Source organism: Chiloscyllium plagiosum, unplaced genomic scaffold (genome assembly GCF_037043375.1).
Source record: "Chiloscyllium plagiosum isolate Xiang-an unplaced genomic scaffold, Cpla_swu_hap1 HiC_scaffold_8, whole genome shotgun sequence".
NCBI classification, from domain to species: Eukaryota; Metazoa; Chordata; class Chondrichthyes; order Orectolobiformes; family Hemiscylliidae; genus Chiloscyllium; species Chiloscyllium plagiosum.
This window is the reverse complement of record NW_028270146.1, coordinates 1,477,225-1,498,146: the sequence shown is the minus strand read 5'-3', so window position 1 is coordinate 1,498,146 and position 20,922 is coordinate 1,477,225. Positions and strand designations below refer to the sequence as shown.

The 20,922-nt window shown below is 44.6% G+C and overlaps 1 protein-coding gene across 6 annotated transcripts in view; it reads right to left on the bottom strand.

Moving 5' to 3' along the window:
- pomt2 (protein-O-mannosyltransferase 2) overlaps positions 1-20,922 on the bottom strand; it is a 228,748-nt gene that overhangs the window by 105,706 nt on the left and 102,120 nt on the right. For all 6 annotated transcript variants that reach the window (XR_015757815.1, XR_015757814.1, XM_043701478.2 and 3 more), the window contains exon 14: positions 4,509-4,600. Coding sequence is in view for 4 of the 6 variants with exons in the window: in XM_043701478.2 (XP_043557413.2) it covers positions 4,509-4,600 (92 nt within the window). In the remaining 2 variants the exon portion in view is untranslated. The remainder of the gene's footprint in view (positions 1-4,508; positions 4,601-20,922) is intronic.

Genomic DNA, 20,922 nt, shown 5'->3' with positions numbered 1-20,922 from the left:
AGGGCACTCGGTTAAGCTCAAGGTAAACAGGAAGAGACAACATGGTTTTATTAAAGGGAAATGAGGTTTCACCAATCTATTGGAGTGCTTTTAAGAAGCTCTTTGAGGAGGATAAATGGGAGACAACGGCTGCACTGTACTTCAATTTCCAGAAGGTAATTGATAAAGTACAGAAAATGAAAGCTCACAGTAGCATATCAGATTGGACAGAGGATTGGCGAGATAACAGGAAGTAGAAGTAAGTAAAAAATGGGTCTCCATGTTGACAACTATCGCACCACAGATTCAGTACCGCGATCTTGAGTACTCTAATGCTATATCATGGCTTGAATGAAGGGAGCAAAATTTCCTGATGGTGCAATGATAGGTAGGAAAACAGGTTGTGAAGAGTACATAACAAGGCTACAAAAGGGTATAGTGAGGTTAAGTGAGGGGTCAAAGATATGTGTTACAGAAGCAGTGGTTGACACCCACCCCCGCCAAGAACTAAAACCTAAACACCCATAGAGGAGCACCTCGCCCTATAATCTGTAAAACGTGTGTGAAAAGTGGTGTAACCTGGTTGCAGCAACTTATAGTGGTTAAATAAAATAAATCCCTGACACTCACTTTAAAATTAACAACTAACAATTTATTTATCTAACTCTAACAGTAGACTAAACAAAGTATTAACAAACCGAACAAAACCCTTCTAACTACTACTTCCGAATAAAACAAGATTCTAATGGTAAAAACAGCTGCTTAGCTTGCTAACTATACAGAGCTGGAAATGTGTTGCTGGAAAAGCGCAGCAGGTCAGGCAGCATCCAGGAAACAGGAGAATCGACATTTCGGGCATAAGCCCTTCTTCAGGAATGGGGAAAGTTTGTCCAGCAGGCTAAGATAAAAGGTAGGGAGGAGGGACTTGGGAGAGGGGCGTCGGAAATGTGATAGGTGGAAAGAGGTCAAGGTGAGGGTGATAGGTCAGACTGGGGTGGGGGCGGAGAGGTCGGGAAGAAGATCTCAGGTTAGGAAGGCGGTGCTGAATTTGATGGATTTGACTGAGACAGGGTGGGGGGAGGGGAAATGAGGAAACTGGTGAAATCCGAGTTCATCCCTTGTGGTTGGAGGGTTCCTAGCCGGAAGATGAGGCGTTCTTCCTCCAACCGTCGTTTTGTTGTGGTCTGACGATGGAGGAGTCCAAAGACCTGCATATCCTTGGTGGAGTGGGAGGGGGAATTGAAATGTTGAGCTACAGGGTGGTTGGGTTGGTTGGTCCGGGTGTCCCAGAGGTGTTCTCTGAAACGCTCCGCAAGTAGCCGGCCTGTCTCCCCAATATAGAGGAGGCCACATCGGGTGCAGAGGATGCAATAGATGATATGTGTGGAGGTGCAGGTGAATCTGTGGCGGATATGGAAGTTTCCTTTGGGGCCTTGGAGGGAGGTGAGGGGGGAGGTGTGGGCGCAAGTCTTGCACCTCCTGCGGTTGCAGGGGAAGGTGCCGGGAGTGGAGGTTGGGTTGGTGGGGGGTGTGGATCTGACGAGGGAGTCACGGAGGGAGTGGTCTTTACGGAATGCTGATAGGGGAGGGGAGGGAAATATATCCTTGGTGGTGGGGAGCAACTCCAGCTCTGATCTCCAGCATCTGCAGACCTCACTTTCTCCTTGCTAACTATACAGCCATTCAATGCAAATGTTTCAGTTTGGGCGCTCTGTGCACCTGCAAACCCCCATGCTGCTGCTCACAAACATACATTTTAAAATCTCTAAGACTGAAAAAAACCCACAATCTTTTAAAGGGACCATGCAACCTTTCTCAATTGTACAAACACCAAATTCTAACTTCCTGTCTCCCAATCTACAATTACTCTAACCAACTTCACAACATGTGGAAGTTGGAGTATATGTGGGAAAATGTTACACTGTCCATTTTAGCAAGCAGAGTAGAAGGTATATGGTCTAAATGGTTAGATTGCGGAGCTTGGAGACGCAGTGGGATTTGTTTTAGAACATGTATCACACAAAGCTAGTATGTAGTTACAGCAAGTTATTAGGAAATGTCTAAAAATATTATAACTGCAAGAGAAACTGAATGCAAAAATAGGGTGGATATGCTTTAGCTCTACAGGGTACTGGTGAGACGGCATCTTGAGTACTGTGCACATTATTTGCCATCTTATTGAAGGAAAGATATAAACGCATCAGTAGCATTTCAGACAAGGTATACCAGGCTAAAATCTGGAATGGTAGATTGCCTCAGGAGGAATAGTTGGCTATGCAAGGCTTGTATCCACTGGAGATTGGCAGAGTAAGAGGCAACTTGATTCAAATGTAAAGATTCAGAGGCCTTGTTAAATAAATATGCAGATGATATTCCCTCTTATGAGAGGATGTAGAACTAGTGCCACTGTTTAAATATCAGAAATCACCCAATTAAAACAGACACTGGGCCAAACATTTTTTCACAGAGGGTAGTGAGACTTTGAAACTCTCTTCCTCATAAGGCAGGTGGTTGATGGGAAATGTTCATCCTGGAGTTCAGTTACCAGTGGTGTACCGCAAGGGTTGGTGTTGGGTCCACTGCTGTTCGTCATTTTTATAAACGACCTGGATGAGGGCGTAGAAGGGTGGGTTCGTAAACTTGCAGATGACACTCAGGTCGGTGGAGTTGTGGATAGTGACGAAGGATGTTGTAGGTTACAGAGAGACATAGATAAGCTGCAGAGCTGGGCTGAGAGCTGGCAAATGGAGTTTAATGCGGACAAGTGTGAGGTGATTCACTTTGGTCGGAGTAACCGGAATGCAAAGTACTGGGCTAATGGTAAGACTCTTGGTAGTGTAGATGAGCAGAGAGATCTCGGTGTCCATGTACACAGATCCTTGAAAGTTGCCACCCAGGTTGACAGAGTTGTTAAGAAGTCTTTTAGCTTTTATTAATAGAGGGATCAAGTTCCGGGACCATGAGGTTATGCTGCAGCTGTACAAAACTCTAGTGCGGCCGCACATGGAGTATTGTGTACAGTTCTGGTCACCGCATAATAAGAAGGATGTGGAAGATCTGGAAAGGGTGCAGAGGAGATTTACTAGGATGTTGCCTGGTATGGAGGGTATGTCTTACGAGGAATGGCTGAGGGCCTTGAGGCTGTTTTCATTGGAGAGAAGAAGGTTGAGAGGTGACTTAATAGAGACATACAAGATAATCAGAGGGTGGACAGGGAGATCCTTTTTCCAAGTATGGTGACGGCCAGCACGAGGGGGCATAGCTTTAAATTGAGGGGTGATGGATATAGGACGGATGTCAGAGGTAGTTTCTTTACTCAGAGAGTAGTAAGGGTATGGAATGCTTTGCCTGCAACGGTAGTAGACTCGCCAACTTTAAGTACATTTAAGTTGTCATTGGACAAGCATATGGACGTACATGGAATAGTGTAGGTTAGATGGGCTTCAGATTGGTATGACAGGTCGACGCAACATCGAGGGCTGAAGGGCCTGTACTGCGCTGTAATGTTCTATGTTCTAAGGCAATGAAAGCAGACTCTTTGAATATCTTTTAAAGCACAAGTGGATAGATTTTTTACCGAGCAAGAGCGTGAAAGGTTATCAGGGTTTGTGGGAATCCAGATTTATGCTGCCTATAGTCAGATTAGCCATTAAATGGTACAACGAGCTTTTGGATTGAATATTCTACTCCTGGTGCTGGATTATTTTATATATAAATCCTGTCAGTACAAGATTAGGTCAGAGCTGGGATTTCTGCGACAAGTAACTCGCCTCCTCAATCCCCAAAGCCTGCCCACTATGTACCAGGTGCAAATCAGGAGTGCGATGCACTGGTGGCATAGTTTATAAATTCCTATGTACTCTCAAATCAGAGTGGTGCTGGAAAAGCACAACAGGTCAGGCAGCATCTGAGCAGGAAAATCGACGTTTCGGGAAAAAGCCCTTCATCCTGATGAAATGTTGATTTTCCTGCTCCTCGGACGCTGCCTGACCTGATGTGCTTTTCCAGCACCACTCTGTCTAAACTCTGGTTTCCAGCATCTGCAATCCTCACTTTTACCTAGTACTCTCAAATCACCCTACTTCTGCAATTTGTTCTCATCTGCATTCCAGTTCAGATAATGTGCTCTTAAGCATCAGGCTTTCAGATTGTGTAATAGAGAGAGCTGAAGGACCTTTTTTTTTTCATTTTAGTTTTGATTCCCACTGCTATTAGTATCATTCTTCTATTTTCCCAATGTAATGGGAGAATCTTGAATATCTTTATTAAGATCCTGGGCAAGTGGTTGGTAACAAAGTGCAATTATTATTTCCATAAAGGTATTGGGTGGAACTGTCTTAGTATTTATTAAAGATTGCATGCACAGGGGCACAACAGTCCATGTACAGAAATAGGTTTATATATATAAGGAGACGTATATACCTATCCACAACACTTAATTAAAGAGTGATGTACTGAATGATTAAAGCAATAAAGCATTAGATACTACAAGAGGTTTGCTTTGATAAATCACAGTACTACTCACTTACATTTGGTATTAACATGGTCCTCAATGTTCCACAATGAGTTCACGGTTTCTTTAAGGTATGGACTGCAGCTGACTTCAGCCTGTTCCCAGCCCCTAGAAATAGTAGAATATTGGAATGGATCAATTTTTCACATCTATTTATGTTCAGATTTTCAGTAAAAGGGGAGCTGCATATGATCGTATCAGTATTCAGGCTTTGGCCACTGAGTTTACAATCTATTTACAGTTTTGAACTAAAGTCACACAAGAAGTGGTTTCACAGGGACATGGGCAGACGAATGGGGAGACAATGACCTTGTGAGAATGCCACTCGGCTATTAACCCTGAAACTCAGTTAATGTTCTGGGGAAACAGGTTCGAATCCTGCCACAGCTGATGGTTATATTTGAATTCAATTTTAAAAATCTGGAATCAAGAACCTACTGATGACTATGAAACCATTCTCTATTATTGGAAAAACCCATTTGGTTCACTGATGCCTTTCAGGGAAGGAAATCTTCCATCCTCACCAGGTCTCCGGACCTACAGCAATGTGTCAACTCTCACTGTCCTCCGAAAAAGCCTAGCGAAACATTCAGCTTATCAATTGCTGTCAAGTCTCAAAGAAATGAAATTGGACAACCACTTGACATCAACCTAGGAACTGGAAAAGACAACAGTAGAATCAGCCCTGTCAACCCAGCGAAGTCCTCCTTACCAACATCAAGGGGCTTGTACCAAAATTGGGAGAGCTGTCTCACAGACTTGTCAAACAACAGCCTTACATTATCTGTAGGATTCTGTGAGTATGGCTATGGCCCAGACACCTCTGTTGCCATCTCTGGGATATGACTGTCCCACTGGCAAACAGACCAAGCAGAGCTGGCAGCACAGTGGTATACAGTCAGGAGATACTGGATGTAGGTTTGCTTGCTGAGCTGGGAGGTTGATTTCCAGATGTTTCATCATCCGACGAGGTAACATCTTCAGTGGGCCTCAGGCGAAAGTGTACATGATTCCTGCTTTCTATTTACATGTTTAAGGTTCTTTGGGTTGGTGATGTCATTTCCTGTGGTGATGGCATTTCCTGTTCTTTTTCTCAGGAAGTGATAGATGGGATCTACCTCGATGTGTTTCCAGACTCCTTGAAGTCTCACGGCTTCAGGTTAAAGATGGGTAAAGAAACCTCCTGCTGATTACCACATACTGTCCTAATTCGGTTGATGATTTGGTATTGCCTCATGATGAACACTTGAAGGAAGCACTGAGGATGGCTAGGGCACAAATGTACATTGGACGGTGGATTTCCAAGTCCACCAGCAGGAGTGGCTTGGCAGCAGTACTACTGATCAAGCTGGTCAGGTCCTAAAAGACATAGCTGCTAGACTGGGTCTCTGGCAGGTGGTGAGGGATCCAGCAAATAGGAAAGCCATATTTGACCTCATCCTTACCAATCTACCAAATGAAGATACATTTGTCCATGGCAGTTTCAGCATGAGCAACCACCACATAGTCCTGGTGGAGACGAAATCCCACTTTTACATTGGGAGATAACTTCCATCATGTTGTGTGGCACGATCATTGTGCTAAATGGGACAGACTTCAAGACTGGGGTTCATGAGGTATGATGGGCCATCAACAACAGCATAATTGTACTACAGCATAATCTGTAACCTCATGGCCTGGCATATCTCCCACTTAACCATTACCATTAAGTCAGGGGATCGACCCTGGGTCAATGGAGACTGCAGGAGGGCATACCTGATGATGCGATTTCTACCTGGTGAAGCCACCAAACAGGACTACTTGCATTCCAAACAGCATATGCAAGTGATAGACAGAGATAAGTGATTCTACACCAACAGAATTTTTGGAGGAGGCTCCAAAAATATCCCCATCCTCAATAATGGAAGAGACCAGCACATCAGTGCAACAGGTACGGCTGAAGCATTCACAGCTCACAGCAATCCTCAGTTAGAAGTGCCAAATGGATGATCCATTTTTGCCTTCTCCAGTGGTCCCCAGCATTACAGATACCAGTCTTCAGCCAATTCAATTCACTCCACTTGATATCAAGAAACGTTTGGAAGCACGAGATATTGCAAAGGCTATGGATCTTGACAACATTAGGCAATAGTACTGAAGACTTGTACTCTAGAACTTGCTTTTCTCTTACATGTACAACATTGGCATCTATCCGCTAATGTGGAAAATTGTCCAAGTGCATCCTGTACAGAATGAAGCAGGCCAAATCTAACCTGGCCACTTACTGCCCCATCAGTCTATTCTCGATCATCAGTAAAGTGATGTAAGGTGCCATCAACAATACGGTGAAGCAGCATCTGCTCAGCTATAACCTGCTCAGTAATGTCCAGTTTGGGTTTCAACAGGTCCACTAAACTGCTGACCTCATTACGGCCTTAGTGCGAACATGGACCAAAAAAAAGGTCAATTCCAAAGGTGAGGTGAAAGTGAGAGCCCTTGACATCAAGGAAACTGAGCAAAGCTTGAATCATGGGTAATACAGGCAAACTCCAACCAGCAGAGATGGTGGTGGGAGCTGAAGTCAATCATCTCAGTTCCAGGACATCTCTGCTAGAGTTCCTCAGGGTAGTGACCTAGTCCTAACTATCTTCAGTTGCTTCAATGATCTTTCCTCCATCAGTAGGTCAGAAATGGGTATGTTCGCCCATGATTATGCAACATTCAGCATAATTTGCAACTCCTCAGGTACTGAAGCAGTCCATTTTCAAATGCAACAAGCTCTGATTGTAAATTTCTGCACTGAGCTGGAAGGTTCATTCCCATGAAAACGAACCTTCCAGCTCAGCAAACGTAAATCCAGAACCTCAACCTGAGCTACAGATCTTCTCAAAACTCACTAGCAACAAGATCTGGACAATACTTGCTGACAAATGGCAAGTAATATTTTTATCACACAAAAGCCAGGCTATGGCCATTACCAATGAGTGACAATCTAACCACTGCCCCATGACATTCAATGTTGTCACAATCACTGGGTCCGCCACTGTCAATATCCTGGGGTGTTAACATTGACAGAAACTTCCTCCCTCTACAAAGATAAAAAGCTCTCTTCCTCCCTCTACAAAGATAAGAAGCTCTCTTCCACCCTCTACAAAGATATCAGCATCTGCAGACCTCATTTCTCCTCAAAGATTTCAACCTACTGCGAATCCTCTTACAAGGATGCCTTCCTTGAAGAAGCTCTCTTCCTCCCTCTACAAAGATAAGAAGCTCTCTTCCTCCCTCTACAAAGATATCAGCATCTGCAGACCTCATTTCTCCTCAAAGATTTCAACCTACTGCGAATCCTCTTACAAGGATGCCTTCCTTGAAGAAGCTCTCTTCCTCCCTCTACAAAGATCAGCATCAGCAGAAAGTCATCTGGACTTGCTATATGACACAGTGGCTGCAAGAGCAGGTCAGAGGCTACGAATATTGCAGCAAATAACTCTCCTCCTGACTCCCCAAAACCTGCCTATCATCTGCAAGGCACAAATCAGAGATGTGATGGAATACACCCCATTTGCCTGGATGGTGCAGTCCAACAATGGTCAAGCAGTTTGATACCATCAAAGACAAAGCAGCATACTTGACTGGCCCTGCAAACACAGACGTTCAGTAATAGTACGTGCACTATCTATCTGTAAGATAGCCTCTGGATCAAAGTCCTGGAATTACCTGCTCCCCCAAAGGCTTTATGGGTCAACTTAAAGCAGGTGGACTGCTGCAGTACAAGGGCAACCATGGATGGCAATAAATGCTGTCCAGCCAGCAATGCCCAAGTGCCTCAAATCAATGAAAAAGAATGAGTAGGCACAGTTAATGCAGATGAAGTTCAGTCAAATCAGTTTGGAAAAGTGTTAACTATCCAATTTGTATTTTCAAAAGACTCACCCAGCAAACTTTATGATCATAGAACCATCCTACCAATTCAAAGATCCTCAGACAGCACCTTCTAAACCCATGGGGAGCAGAATGTTACTAGCCACTTGTCAGCACAAGCCTGGATATTGTCCAGATCTTGCTCCATTTAAACATGGACTGCTTCAGTACTTGGGGAGTCACAAATGCTGATGAACATTAGGGAATCATCAGCAAATATTCTCCTCCTTGAAATTATGATGGAGAGGTCTGTGATGAAGCAGCTGAAGAGGTTTGGGCCTAAGACACAACCGTGAAACACTACTTCTACAGAGATGGCCTGAAGTTGACATGATTGACTTCCAGCAACCACAATCTCTCATGTGCCAGGCGCGACTCGAACTGGTGAAGAGTTTACCCCCAATACCCATCAATTCCAGTTTTGATAAGGCTTCTTGATGCTAAACTCTATCAAATGCAGCCTTGGGGTCAAGGGTTGGCATTCTCGTCTCTCCTCTAGAATTCAACTCTTTTGTCTATGTTTCAACCAAGGCTGTAATGGGAGTCAGGAGCCGAATAGCCCTGGTAGAATCCAAACTGAGCGTCACTGAGCAGGTTATTGCTGAGCAGGTACTGCTTTATAGCACAAGACACCTTCCATACTTTAATGATGGCTGGTAATTGACCAGGTTGGATGGCCCTGCTTTGTTCTGTATAGGACTTACCTGGTGTTACAATACGGCAGTGAGCCCCTCCATTATTTAAACCAAATGGTGAGAAAAGCTTACCTCGCCTTGCAATCTGTTAAAATAAGAGTTTCAGAGAACTCCCAAATTCCACTATTTAAAGAAAATAAAATCAATTTATTCTTTAACTGTAAAAGTGAACGTTAAACGACTATTCACAACACTTAATCCCCCCATTTCTCTTAACAGCTTATTACCTGCCTCCAACTCATATATCCAGCCAGATGCTCAGATCGTGTCTTTGGGGTCCTGAAAGGAGGGGGTGACCAGCCCCAAGTCGTGGTCCACCTCGGTACCAACGACATAGGTAGAAAGAGGGATAGGGCTGTAAGGCAGGATTTCAGGGAGCTTGAGTGGAAGCTGACAGCTAACACAAACAGAGTTGTCATCTCTGGTTAGTTACCCGTGCCACGTGATACCGAGGCAACGAGTAAGGAGAGATATCAGCTAAACACATGGCTACAGGGATGGTGCAGGAGGGAGGGTTTCAGGTACTTGGATAATTAGGGCTCGGTCTGGGGAAGATGAGACCTGCACAAACAGGATGGTCTTCACTTGAAGCAGAGGAGAGTACTAATATCCTGGGTGGGAAATTTGTTGGTGCTAATCAAATGGGTTTAAACTAGCTCAGCAAGGGGGTGGGAATCCGAGGGGTAGATTCAGTGCGCAGGAGGATGAGAGTAGGGAGGGCATGGACAGGATTTCAGGGTCACAGGAATGTGCTGGCAGACAGCAAGCTGGTTTGAAATGTGTCTACTTCAGTACCAGAAGTATCCGAACGTAGGATGTTGCCTGGTATGGTAGGAAGATCGTATGAGGAAAGGCTGAGGCACTTGGGGTTGTTTTCATTGGAGAAAAGAAGGTTTAGGGGTGACTTGATAGAGGTGCACAAGATGATTAGGGGTTTAGATAGGGTTGACTGTGAGAACCTTTTTCCACGTATGGAGTCAGCTATTACGAGGGGGCATAGCTTTAAATTAAGGGGGGGTAGGTATAGGACAGATGTTAGGGTTAGGTTCTTTACTCAGCGAGTCGTGAGTTCATGGAATGCCCTGCCAGTAGCAGTGGTGGACTCTCCCTCTTTATGGGCATTTAAGCGGGCATTGGATAGGCATATGGAGGATAGTGGGCTAGTGTAGGTTAGGTGGGCTTGGATCGGTGCAACATCGAGGGCCAAAGGGCCTGTACTGTGCTGTATTCTTCTATGTTCTATGTTCTATGAGCTTGCAGCATGGATAGGTACCTGGAACTTCCATGTTGTGGCCATTTCGGAGACATGGATAGAGCAGGGTCAGGAATGGATGTTGCAGGTTCCACGGTTTAGATCTTTCATTAAGATCAGGGAAGGCAATAAAAGAGGAGGAGGTGAGGTTAGTCAAGGACAGTATAATAATGGCTGAAAGAACTTTTGATGAGGACTCCTCTACTGAGGTAGTATGGGCTGAGGTTAGAAACAGGAGAGGAGAAGTTACACAGCTGGGATTTTTTTTTATATGCCGCCTCAGAGGTCCAGGGAGGTGGAGAAGATTGGCAAAATGGTTCTGGCCAGGAGTGAAAGGAACAGGGTGGTCATCATGGGGGACTTTAACTTCCCCAACATTGACTCGAAATGCTATAACTCCAGTAAATATTTGTCCAATGTGTGTAGAAGGGTATCCTGACATAGTATGTCGTAGGGCTGACAAGACGGGAGGCCACACTGGATCTAGTGCTTGGTAACGAACTAGGCCAGGTGTTATTTAGTGATAGGTGAGCAATTTGGAAAGAGTGACCATAATTCATTTACGTTTAGTTTAGCGATGGAAAGGGATAGGTACATGCCTCAAGACAGGAGTTATCAACGGGGCAAGGACAATTATAATGCGATTAGGCAAGCCTTAGGATGCATACAATGGGGTAGCAAAATACAGGAGATGGGGACAATCGAAATGTGGAGCTGATTTAAGGAACAGATATTGCGTGTCCTTGATAGGTATGTCCCTGTCAGGCAGGGAGGAAGTGATAAGATAATGGAACCCTGGTTTACAACAGAAATTTCATCCCTTGTTAAGCAGAAGAAGGAGGCTTATGTGTTGATGAGGTAAGATGGTTCAGATGAGGCGATGGAGAGTTACAGATCAGCTACAAAGGATTTTTACAGAGAGAATTGAGAAGAGCAAAAAGAGGACATGAGCAGTCTTTAGCAGGTAGAATAAAGCAGAACCCTAAAGCTTTCTATAGGTATGTGAGGAATAAAAGGATGATTAGGGCAGAATAGAGCCAGCCAAAGACAAAGACAGAGACATAAGTGGGAAGTTGTGTGTGTGTACCCTGTGGAGATCGGAGAGGTGCTAAACGAGTATTTCTCATCGGTTTTCACCCAGAAAAAGGAGAATATTGTCAAGGAGAAGAATGAGATGCGAGATATTAGACTAGAAAGGATCGAGGTTAGCAATGAAGAGGTATTATCAATTCTAGAAGGAATGAAAGTAGAGAAGTACCCTGGGCCAGATGGCACTTATCAGAGGATTCTCTGGGAAGCTAGGGAGGAGATGTCAGTCTCTTTGGCTTTAATCTTTGAGTTGTCATTGTCTACAGGTTTAATACCAGAGGACTGGAGGATTGCAAATGTTATGCCCTTGTTCAAGAAGGGCAATAGAGAAGACCCAGGTAATTCTGTTGTAGGAAAAGTTTTGGAAAGGATTATAAGAGATAGGATTTATCATCATCTAGCAAGCAACAATGTGATTGTAGACCGTTTACATGGTTTCGTCAAGGGCAGGTCATGTCTCACAAACCTCAGAGTTTTTTGAGAAAATGACCAAGCATGTGGATGAGGGTAGGGCAGTTGACGTGGTGTACATGGACTTCAGTAAAGCCTTTGATAAGGTTCCACATGGTAGGCTGATGGAGAAAATGCAGAGGCATGGGATTGAGGGTAATTTAGCAGTTTAAATTAAAAACTGGCTTTCTGTAAGAAGACAGCAAATGGTGGTTGATGGAAAATATTCAGCCGAGAGTCCAGCTACTAGTGGTGTGCCGCAAGAATCTGTTTTGGGACCACTGCTGTTTGTCATTTTTATAAATGACTTAAACACTGGCATGGGTGGATGGTTTGTAAGTTTGAGGATTACACTAAAGTCCGTGGAGTAGTGGACAGTGTGGATCAATGTTGCAGGTTGCAGGGGACTTGGATAAACTGCAGAATTGGGCTGAGAGGTGGCAAATGGAGTTCCATGCAGTTAAATGTGAAGTGACTCACCTTGGGAGGAATAACAGGAAGGCAGAATACTGGGTCAATGGAAAGATTCTTGGTAGTGTGGATGTGCAGAGGGATCTTGGTGTCCACATATATAGATCCCTGAAAGTTGCCACCCAGGTTGATAGTGCTGTTAAGAAGGCATACGGTGTGTGTTAGGTTTTACTAGTAGAAGGATTGAGTTCCGGAGCCGTAATGTCATGCTGCAACTGTATAAAACGATAGTGCAGCCGCATTTGGAAGACTGCATTCAGTTCTGGTCGCCCCATTACAGGAAGGATGTGGAAGCATTGGAAAAGGAGCAGAGGAGATTTATCAGGATGTTGCCTGGTCTGGAGGGAAGGTCTTAAGAGAAAAGGCAGAGAGACTTGGGTCTGTTCTCATTGGAAAGATGAAGGCTGAGAGGGGATTTAATAGAGACATACAAGACGATCAGAGGATTAGATCGGGTAGACAGTGGAAGTCTTTTTCCTAGGATGATGACTTTAGCTTGTACGAGAGAGCATGACTACAAATTGAGGGGGTGAAAAATTTAAGACTGATGCCAGAGCCAGGTTCCTTACTCAGCGTGCTAAGAGCTCGGATTGCCTTGCCTGCCAATATTGTTAACTCAGCCACATTAGAGAGATTTAGACAATCCCTGGATAAGCACATGATGATGATGGGATAGTGTAAGGGGATGAGCTTCAATTAGTTCACAGGTCAGCACAACATCAAGGGTTGAAGGGCCTGTTCTGCGCTGTATTGTTCCATGTTCTAACTCCGTAATAATATACTGTTCCAATCAGACATTTATTAGAATTAAATCGACTTAGTTTCAAAACCACACGGTGGCTGTCATCTTCAGTGTGTGTCTTGGAGTCACAGAGATGTACAGAACAGATACAGACCCTTCGGCTCAACTCATCCATGTCGACCAGATATTCTAACCTCATCTAGTCCCACCTGCCAGCACCCGGCCGATCTCTCCAAACTCTTCCTATTCATATACCTATCCAGATGTTTTTTTTAAATGTTGCAATTGTACCAGCCTCCACCACATCCTCGGGCAGCTCATTCCATACACGTACCACCCTCTGCGTGAAAAAGTTACCCTTTAGGTCCCTTTCATATCTTTCACTTCTCACACTAAATCTGCACCCTCTAGTTTTGGACTCCCCCAACCCAGGGAAATACCCTGTGTATTTATCCTACCCATGCATCTCATGATTTTATAAACCTCTAAGATCACCCCTTAGCCTCTGACGCTTGAGGGAAAACAGCCCGAGCCTATTCAATCTCTCCCTATAGCTCAAATCCTCCAACCCTGGCAACATCCTTGTAAATCTTTTCTGAACCCTTTCAACTTCACAACATCTTTCCGATAGGAAGGAGACCAGAACTGCACGCAATATTCCAACAGTGGCCTAACCAATGTCCTGTACAGCCGCAACATGACCTCCCAACTCCTGTACTCAATACTCTGACCAATAAAGGAAAGCATTCCAAACGCTTTCTTCACTACCCTATCTACTTGCAACTCCACTTTCAAGGAGCTAAGAACCTGCACTCCGAAGGTCTCTTGTTCAGCAACATCCCTCGGACCTTACCATTAAGTTTACAAGTACTGCTAAGATTTGCAGCACCTCACATTTATCGAAATTAAATTTCATCTGCCACTCCCCAGCCCATTGGCTCATCTGATCAACATCCCGTTGTAATCCGAGGTAACCTTCTTCACTGTCCACTACACCTCCAATTTTGGTATCATCTGCAAACTTACTAACTATACCTCTAATGCTCACACCCAAATCATTTACATAAATGATGAAAAGTAGTGGACCCAGCATGGATCCTTGTGGCACTCCACTGGTCACAGGCCACCCTCCAGTCTGGAAAAACAACCCTCCATCACCACCCTCTGTCATCTACCTTTGAGCCAGTTCTGTATCCAAATGGTTACTTCTCGCTGTAATCCAGAAGATTAACTTTGCTAACCAGTCTCCCATAGGGAACCTTGTCGAATGCCTTACTGAAGTCCACACAGATCATGTCTATTGCTCTGCCCTCTTCATTCCTCTTTGTTACTTCTTAAAACAAACTTAATGAGGTTTGTGAGACATGGTTTCCAATGCACAAAGCCATGTTGACTATCCCTAATCAGTCCTTGCCTTTCCAAATACATCTACATCCTGTCCCTCAAGATTCCCTCCAACAACTTGCCCACCACCGAAGTCAGGCTCACTAGTCTATCGTTCGCTGGCACCACATCAGCCAACCTCCAGTCTTCCGGTACCTCTACTGTGACTATCGATGATTCAAATATCTCAGCAAGAGGCTCAGCAATCACTTCCCTAGCTTGCCAAAGTGTACTAGGGTACATCTGATCAAGTTCTGAGGATTTATGCACTTTTATGCGTTTCAAGATATCCAGCACTTCCTCCTCTGGAATACAGACATTTTTCAAGATGGTACCATCTAATGTCTGACATTCTGTATTTTCCATGTCCATGTCCTCAGTAAACACTAATGTAAAATACTCCTTTAGTGTCTCCCCCATTTCCTGCGGCTCCAAACAAAGGCCGCCTTGCTGATCTTTGAGGGGCCCTATTCTCTCCTCAGTGAGCAAACCTACATCCAGAACCTCAACCTGAGCTGCAAATCTTCTCAAAACTCACTAACCCTTTGGATTCTCTTTAACCCTATTTGCCAAAGCTATCAAATGTCCCCTTTTTGCCCTCCTGATTTCTCTCTTAAGTATACTCATACTGCCTTTATAATCTAAGGATTCACGCAATCTATCCTGTCAATACCTGACATATGCTTCCTTTTTCTTAAACAAACCCTCAACTTCTCCAGTCATCCAGCATTCCTTACACCTACCAGCCTTTCCTTTCACACTACCAGGAACATACTGTCTCTAGACTCTCAGTACCTCATTTCCAAAGGCTTCCCATCTCCAGCTGTCCCTTTATTGGCAAACATCTGACCCCAATCAGCTTTTCAAAGTTCTTGCCTGATACCGTCAAAATTAGTCTTCCTCTAATTTAGAGCTTCAACTTTTACATCCGGTCTATCCTTTTCCATCACTATTTTAAAACAAATAGAATTGTGCTCACTGGCCCCAAAGTGCTCCCCCACTGACACCTCAGTCACCTGCCCTGCCTTATTTCCCAAGAGTAGGTCAAATTTTGCAGCTTCTCTGGTAGGTGCATCCACATACTGAATCAGAAAATGTTCTTGTACACACTTAAATTCCTCTCCATCTAAACTCTTAGACTGGGACTGCCACAGTGTTATGTTTGGAAAGTTTAAATTCCCTACCATAACCAACCTATTATTCTTACAGATAACTGAAATCTCCTTACAACTGTTTCTCAATTTCCCGCTGACTATTAGGGGGTCTACAGTACAATCCCAATAAGGTGATCATCCCTTTCTTATTGCTCAGTTCTCCCCAAATAACTTCCCTGACTGTATTCCCAGGATTATCCTCCCTCAGTACAGCTGTAACACTATCAAAAACACCACCCTGCTTCCTCTCCTTCCTGCAGCATTTGGATCGTGGAACATTAAGCTGCCAGTCCTGCACACAAACCCAGCAACACTCTCAAACAAAAACTAACAAACTTAAAAGACCCAGTACATCACATGGACAAAACCAACGTCATCTACAAAATTCCATGCAAGGACTGTCACAAACACTACGTAGAACAAACAGGAGGAAAGTTAGCCACCAGGATACACGAACACCAGCTAGCCACAAAAAGACACGACCCTCTCTCCCTCGTAACCCTACACACGAATGAAAAAAACCCACCATTTCGACTGGGACTACACATCTATCCTGGGACAGGCTAAACAAAGACATGCCAGAGAATTCCTAGAGGCCTGGCACTCCAACCACAACGCCATAAACAAACACATAGATCTAGATACCATCTATCAACCCCTCAGAAAACAAACAGAAAATGACATCACCACAAACCCCTGGAACTCCATCCAGGCCAAACATATAAATAGAAAGCAGGAGACAACAGCTTCGCTTCACTTGGAGGTCGCCACTGATGATGTTACCAAGCCAGGTAATGAAACATCTGGATATAAAACCTACAGCTCAGCGAGCAAACCTACACCCTGCCCATCCCTGAGTCACGTTTCTGTAATTGCTATGATATCCCAGTCCCATGTTCCTAACCATGCCCTGAGTCCATCTGCCTTCACTGTTAGGCCTCCTGCATTGAGATAAATGCAGTTGAATTTATCAGTCCAACCTTTTTCTCTGCTTTGTCCCTGCCTGCTCTGACTGTTTGACTCGCTTCTGTTCTCAACTGTACCAGTGTCAGATTGATCTCTTTCCTCACTATCTCCCTGGGTCTCACCCCACTACCTTACTACTTTAAATCTTCCTAAGCAGCTCTATCAAATCTTTCTGCTAGTACATTAATCCCTTTCCAATTCAGGTGCAATCTGTCCTTCTTGTGTGCGGCACGGTGGCACAGTGGTTAGCACTGCTGCCTCACAGCGCCAGAGACCTGGGTTCAATTCCCGCCTGAGGCGACTGACTGTGTGGAGTTTGCACGTTCTCCCCGTGTCTGCGTGGGTTTCCTCCGGGTGCTCCGGTTTCCTCCCACAGTCCAAAGATGTGCAGGGCCAGGTGAATTGGCCATACTAAATTGCCCGTAGTGTTAGGTAAGGGGTAAATGTAGGGGTATGGGAGGGTTTCGCTTCGGCGGGTCGGTGTGGACTTGTTGGGCCGAAGGGCCTGTTTCCACACTGTAATGTAATCTAAATCTAAAATCTAAATCTTGTACAGGTCACTACTACCCCAGAAGAGATTCCAATGATTCAAAAATGTGAACCCTTCTCTCATACACCAGCTCCTCAGCCAAGCATTCATTTGCTCTATCCTCCTATTCCTATCCTCATTAACTTGTAGCAGCGGGAGTAATTCAGATATTACTACTCAAAGACCTTTTTAATTTCCTGCCTAACTCTCTGTATTCTCCCTTCAGAATCTCATCCTTTTCCCTTCCTATGTCATTGGTTCCAATGTGTACAATGATCACCTGCTGGTCCCTCTGCCCTTTGAGAACATTCTGCACCCTCTCTGAGACATCCTTGTTCCTGGCCCTATGGGAGGCAACACACCATTCTGATTTTTCACTGCTGGCCACAGAAACATGTCTGTGCCTCGGACTAGAGTGTCTTTAACACAATTAACCTCTTGGAGCCCGATGTACCCCTCATTGCATTAGAGCCCGTCTCGATACTAGAAATGTGGCTGCTTGTGCTAGATTCCCCTGAGAATCCATCACCCCCTACATTTTCCAAAGCAGCATACTTGTTTGAAATGAGGATAGCCACAGAAGACTCCTGTACTACATGCCTACTTCTCTTATCTTTCCTGGAGTTAACCCATCTATCTAACTGTATCTGCGACTTTTCTCCCTTCCCATAACTGCCATCCATCACACCCCCTTGCTCTTGTAAATTCCTTATTGCCTCTAAGTGTGTCTCTAACTGATCCATTTGATCGGATAGGACTCGCAACCAATGGCATTTATTGCAGATATAATCCTCAGTAACACAAATTCTCGCTACACTCCCACATCTGACAAGAAGAGCATATCACTCTACTAAGGGTCTTCCAATTTATAGACCCAGAAAATAGCACGGTCATATTCCTCGACAGAATACTGCTCCAGGCTAACTTAATACTTATGGCTTATATTTTTTAAGTTTAATCAAGAGTCATATCTCAATAAAACACACAGTCAAGAAAGAACCCACTCGACTCACTATTGTAGATTTACAGCAAGGCGAGACTGAAAACTAATCTGTTTCTGTGCTGTGACCTCTCCCCAAACAGGTTCCTCCAAGATTAGTTGTGAATTTCACTGTTAAGTTTTCTGAGACGCACTCCGATGTCCAGTGATACATGAATTCAAACAACAAAGACAGTAACTGCTCAGGTTCACTACTATGTCATTAGTATTGTGGGTTTCTTTCTCTCTCTCCTGCATGGACCTGACCATGTGCAGCTAACTGCCTGTCTCTCTCCATTTTAAAGGTGCTTTTGTTTTGACTTTTTTTTTCCCCCAAGTTCGAAAACAATGCACCAGCATGTAAAACAGTCATTGTTGCTCCTGGAATTTGAGTAAATCGCCTCTAACACCTAAAATACCTCAAACAAAATAGGGAGCAGCCTGTTACAGCCAGACAGGTTTTTACTGTCCTCTATCTTGGATTACCCAGAATCCTCTTGTGGCTGAAGATATCCCAGGTTGTCATTGAACACAGAACATAGAAAAGTACAGCACAGAACAGGCCCTTTGGCCAATGATGTTGTGCCGAGGATTACTCCTAATCTAAAATAAAATAACCTAACCTACGCACCCCTCAATTCATTGCTGTCCACATGCATGTCCAGCAGTCACTTAAATGTCCCTAATGACTGCATTCTATGCATTCACAACTCTCTGCGTAAAGAACCTACCTCTGACGTCTCCTCTATACTTTCCTCCTAATACCTTAAAACTATGACCGCTCATGCTGGTCAATTCTGCCCTGGGGAAAAGTCTCTGGCTATTGACTCTATCCATGTTTCATTATCTTGTATACCTCGATCAGGCCACCTCTTTTTCTCCTTCTCTCTAGAGAGAAAAGTCTGAGCTTAGTCAACCTCTCCTCATAAGACATGCCCTCCAGTCCAGTGTCAATTAGAGTAGTGCTGAAAAAGCACAGGACATCAGGCAGCATCCGACGAGCAGGAAAATAGATGTTTCAGGCAAAAGCACATCATTCCTGATGAAGGACTTTTGCCCGAAACATCGATTTTCCTGCTCCTCAGATGCTGCCTGACTTGCTGTGCTTTTTCAGCACCACTCTAATCTGCACTCTGATTTCCTGCATCTGCAGTCTTCACTTTTGCCAAGCCCTCCAGCATCCTGGTAAAACTTCTTTGCAGGAGAAAGTGAGGTCTGCAGATGCTGGAGATCAAAGTTGAAACTTTATTGCTGGAACAGCACAGCAGGTCAGGCAGCATCCAGGGAACAGGAGATTCGACGTTTCGGGCACAGGCCCTTCTTCAGGAAAGAAAACTTCTTTGCACCCTCTCCAAAGCCTCCGCATCTTTCCTATAATTGGGTGGTCAGAACTGGAAACAATATTCCAAGCGTGGTCTCACTAGAGTCCTGTAGAGCTGCAGCAAAACCTCGCGGCTCTTAAATGCGATCCCCCGTTAATGAAAGCCAAAACACCATATGCTTTCTTAACAACCTTATCCACTTGGGTTGCAACTTTGAGGGATCTATGCACTTGAACACCAAGATCCCTCTGTTCCTCCACACTGCCAAGAATCCTGTCTTTAATCCTATTTTCAGCATTCGAGTTCGACCTTCCAAAATGCATCACTTCACATTTATCCAGGTTGAACTCCAACTGCCATTTCTCAGCCCAGCTCTGCATCCTGTCCATGTCGCGCTGCAGCCTGCAGTGGCCCTCTATACTATCGACGACACCTCCAACCTTTGTGTCATCTGCAAATTTACTAACCCACCCCTCAAACTTCTCATCCAAGTCACTTATAAAAACTACAGAGAGTAAAGGCCCAAGAACAGAGCGGGACCCCACTCAACACTGTCCTCCAGGCATAATACTTTCCATCTACAACCACTCTCTGCCTTCTGTCAGCCAACCAACTCTGAATCCAGATAGCCAAACCTCCCTGCATCCCATATCTCCTGACTATATGAATGAGCCTACCATGGGGAACCCTATCAAATGCCTTGCTGAAGTCCATATACACCACATCTACTGCTCGACCTTCGTCTACCTGTCTCGTCACCTCCTCAAAGAACTCAATATGATTTGTGAGGCATGACCTGCCCCTCACAAAGCCATGCTGAGTGCCTTTAATCATGCTATGGTTTTCCAAATAGTCATAAATCCTATCCCACAGATCTCCTTCCAAAACCTTGCTGACCACAGACGTAAGACTGACTGGTCTGTAATTGCCAGGGATTTCCCTACTCCCCCTCTTGAAAAGAGGAGCAACATTCACCTCCCTCCAATCCTCTGGTATGACTTCCGTGGAGAGTGAGGAAGCAAAGATCTTCGCCAGCGGCTTAGCATCCTCCTTTCTCACTTCCCGGAGCAGCCTAGGATAAATCTGGTCTGGCCCTGGGGACTTATCAATCTTAATGTTTGCCAACATTTCCAGCACATCAACTTCATCAATCCTGATCTGGTCAAGCCTGTTTCCCAGCTCCTCAAAGTTCTCATTCACAACAAGGTCCCTTTCCTGCGTGAAAACCAAAGCAAACCTCATTTTGGGTTTCCCTTATCTGCTCAGATTCCACCCACAAGTCCTCTATGCTTTCCCTGATCGGCCCTACCTTCTCCCTGATCATTCTCTTATTCCTCACGTATGAGTAAAATGCCTTTGGGTTCTCCCTAATTCGTCATGCTCCCTCCTGGCTCTCCTCAGTCTATTTCTGAGCTCCTTTTGAGCAAGTCTGTAATCCTCTAAAGCTGTGCTAGATCCTTGCTTCCTCCACCTTATGTAAGCTGCCTTCTTCCATTTG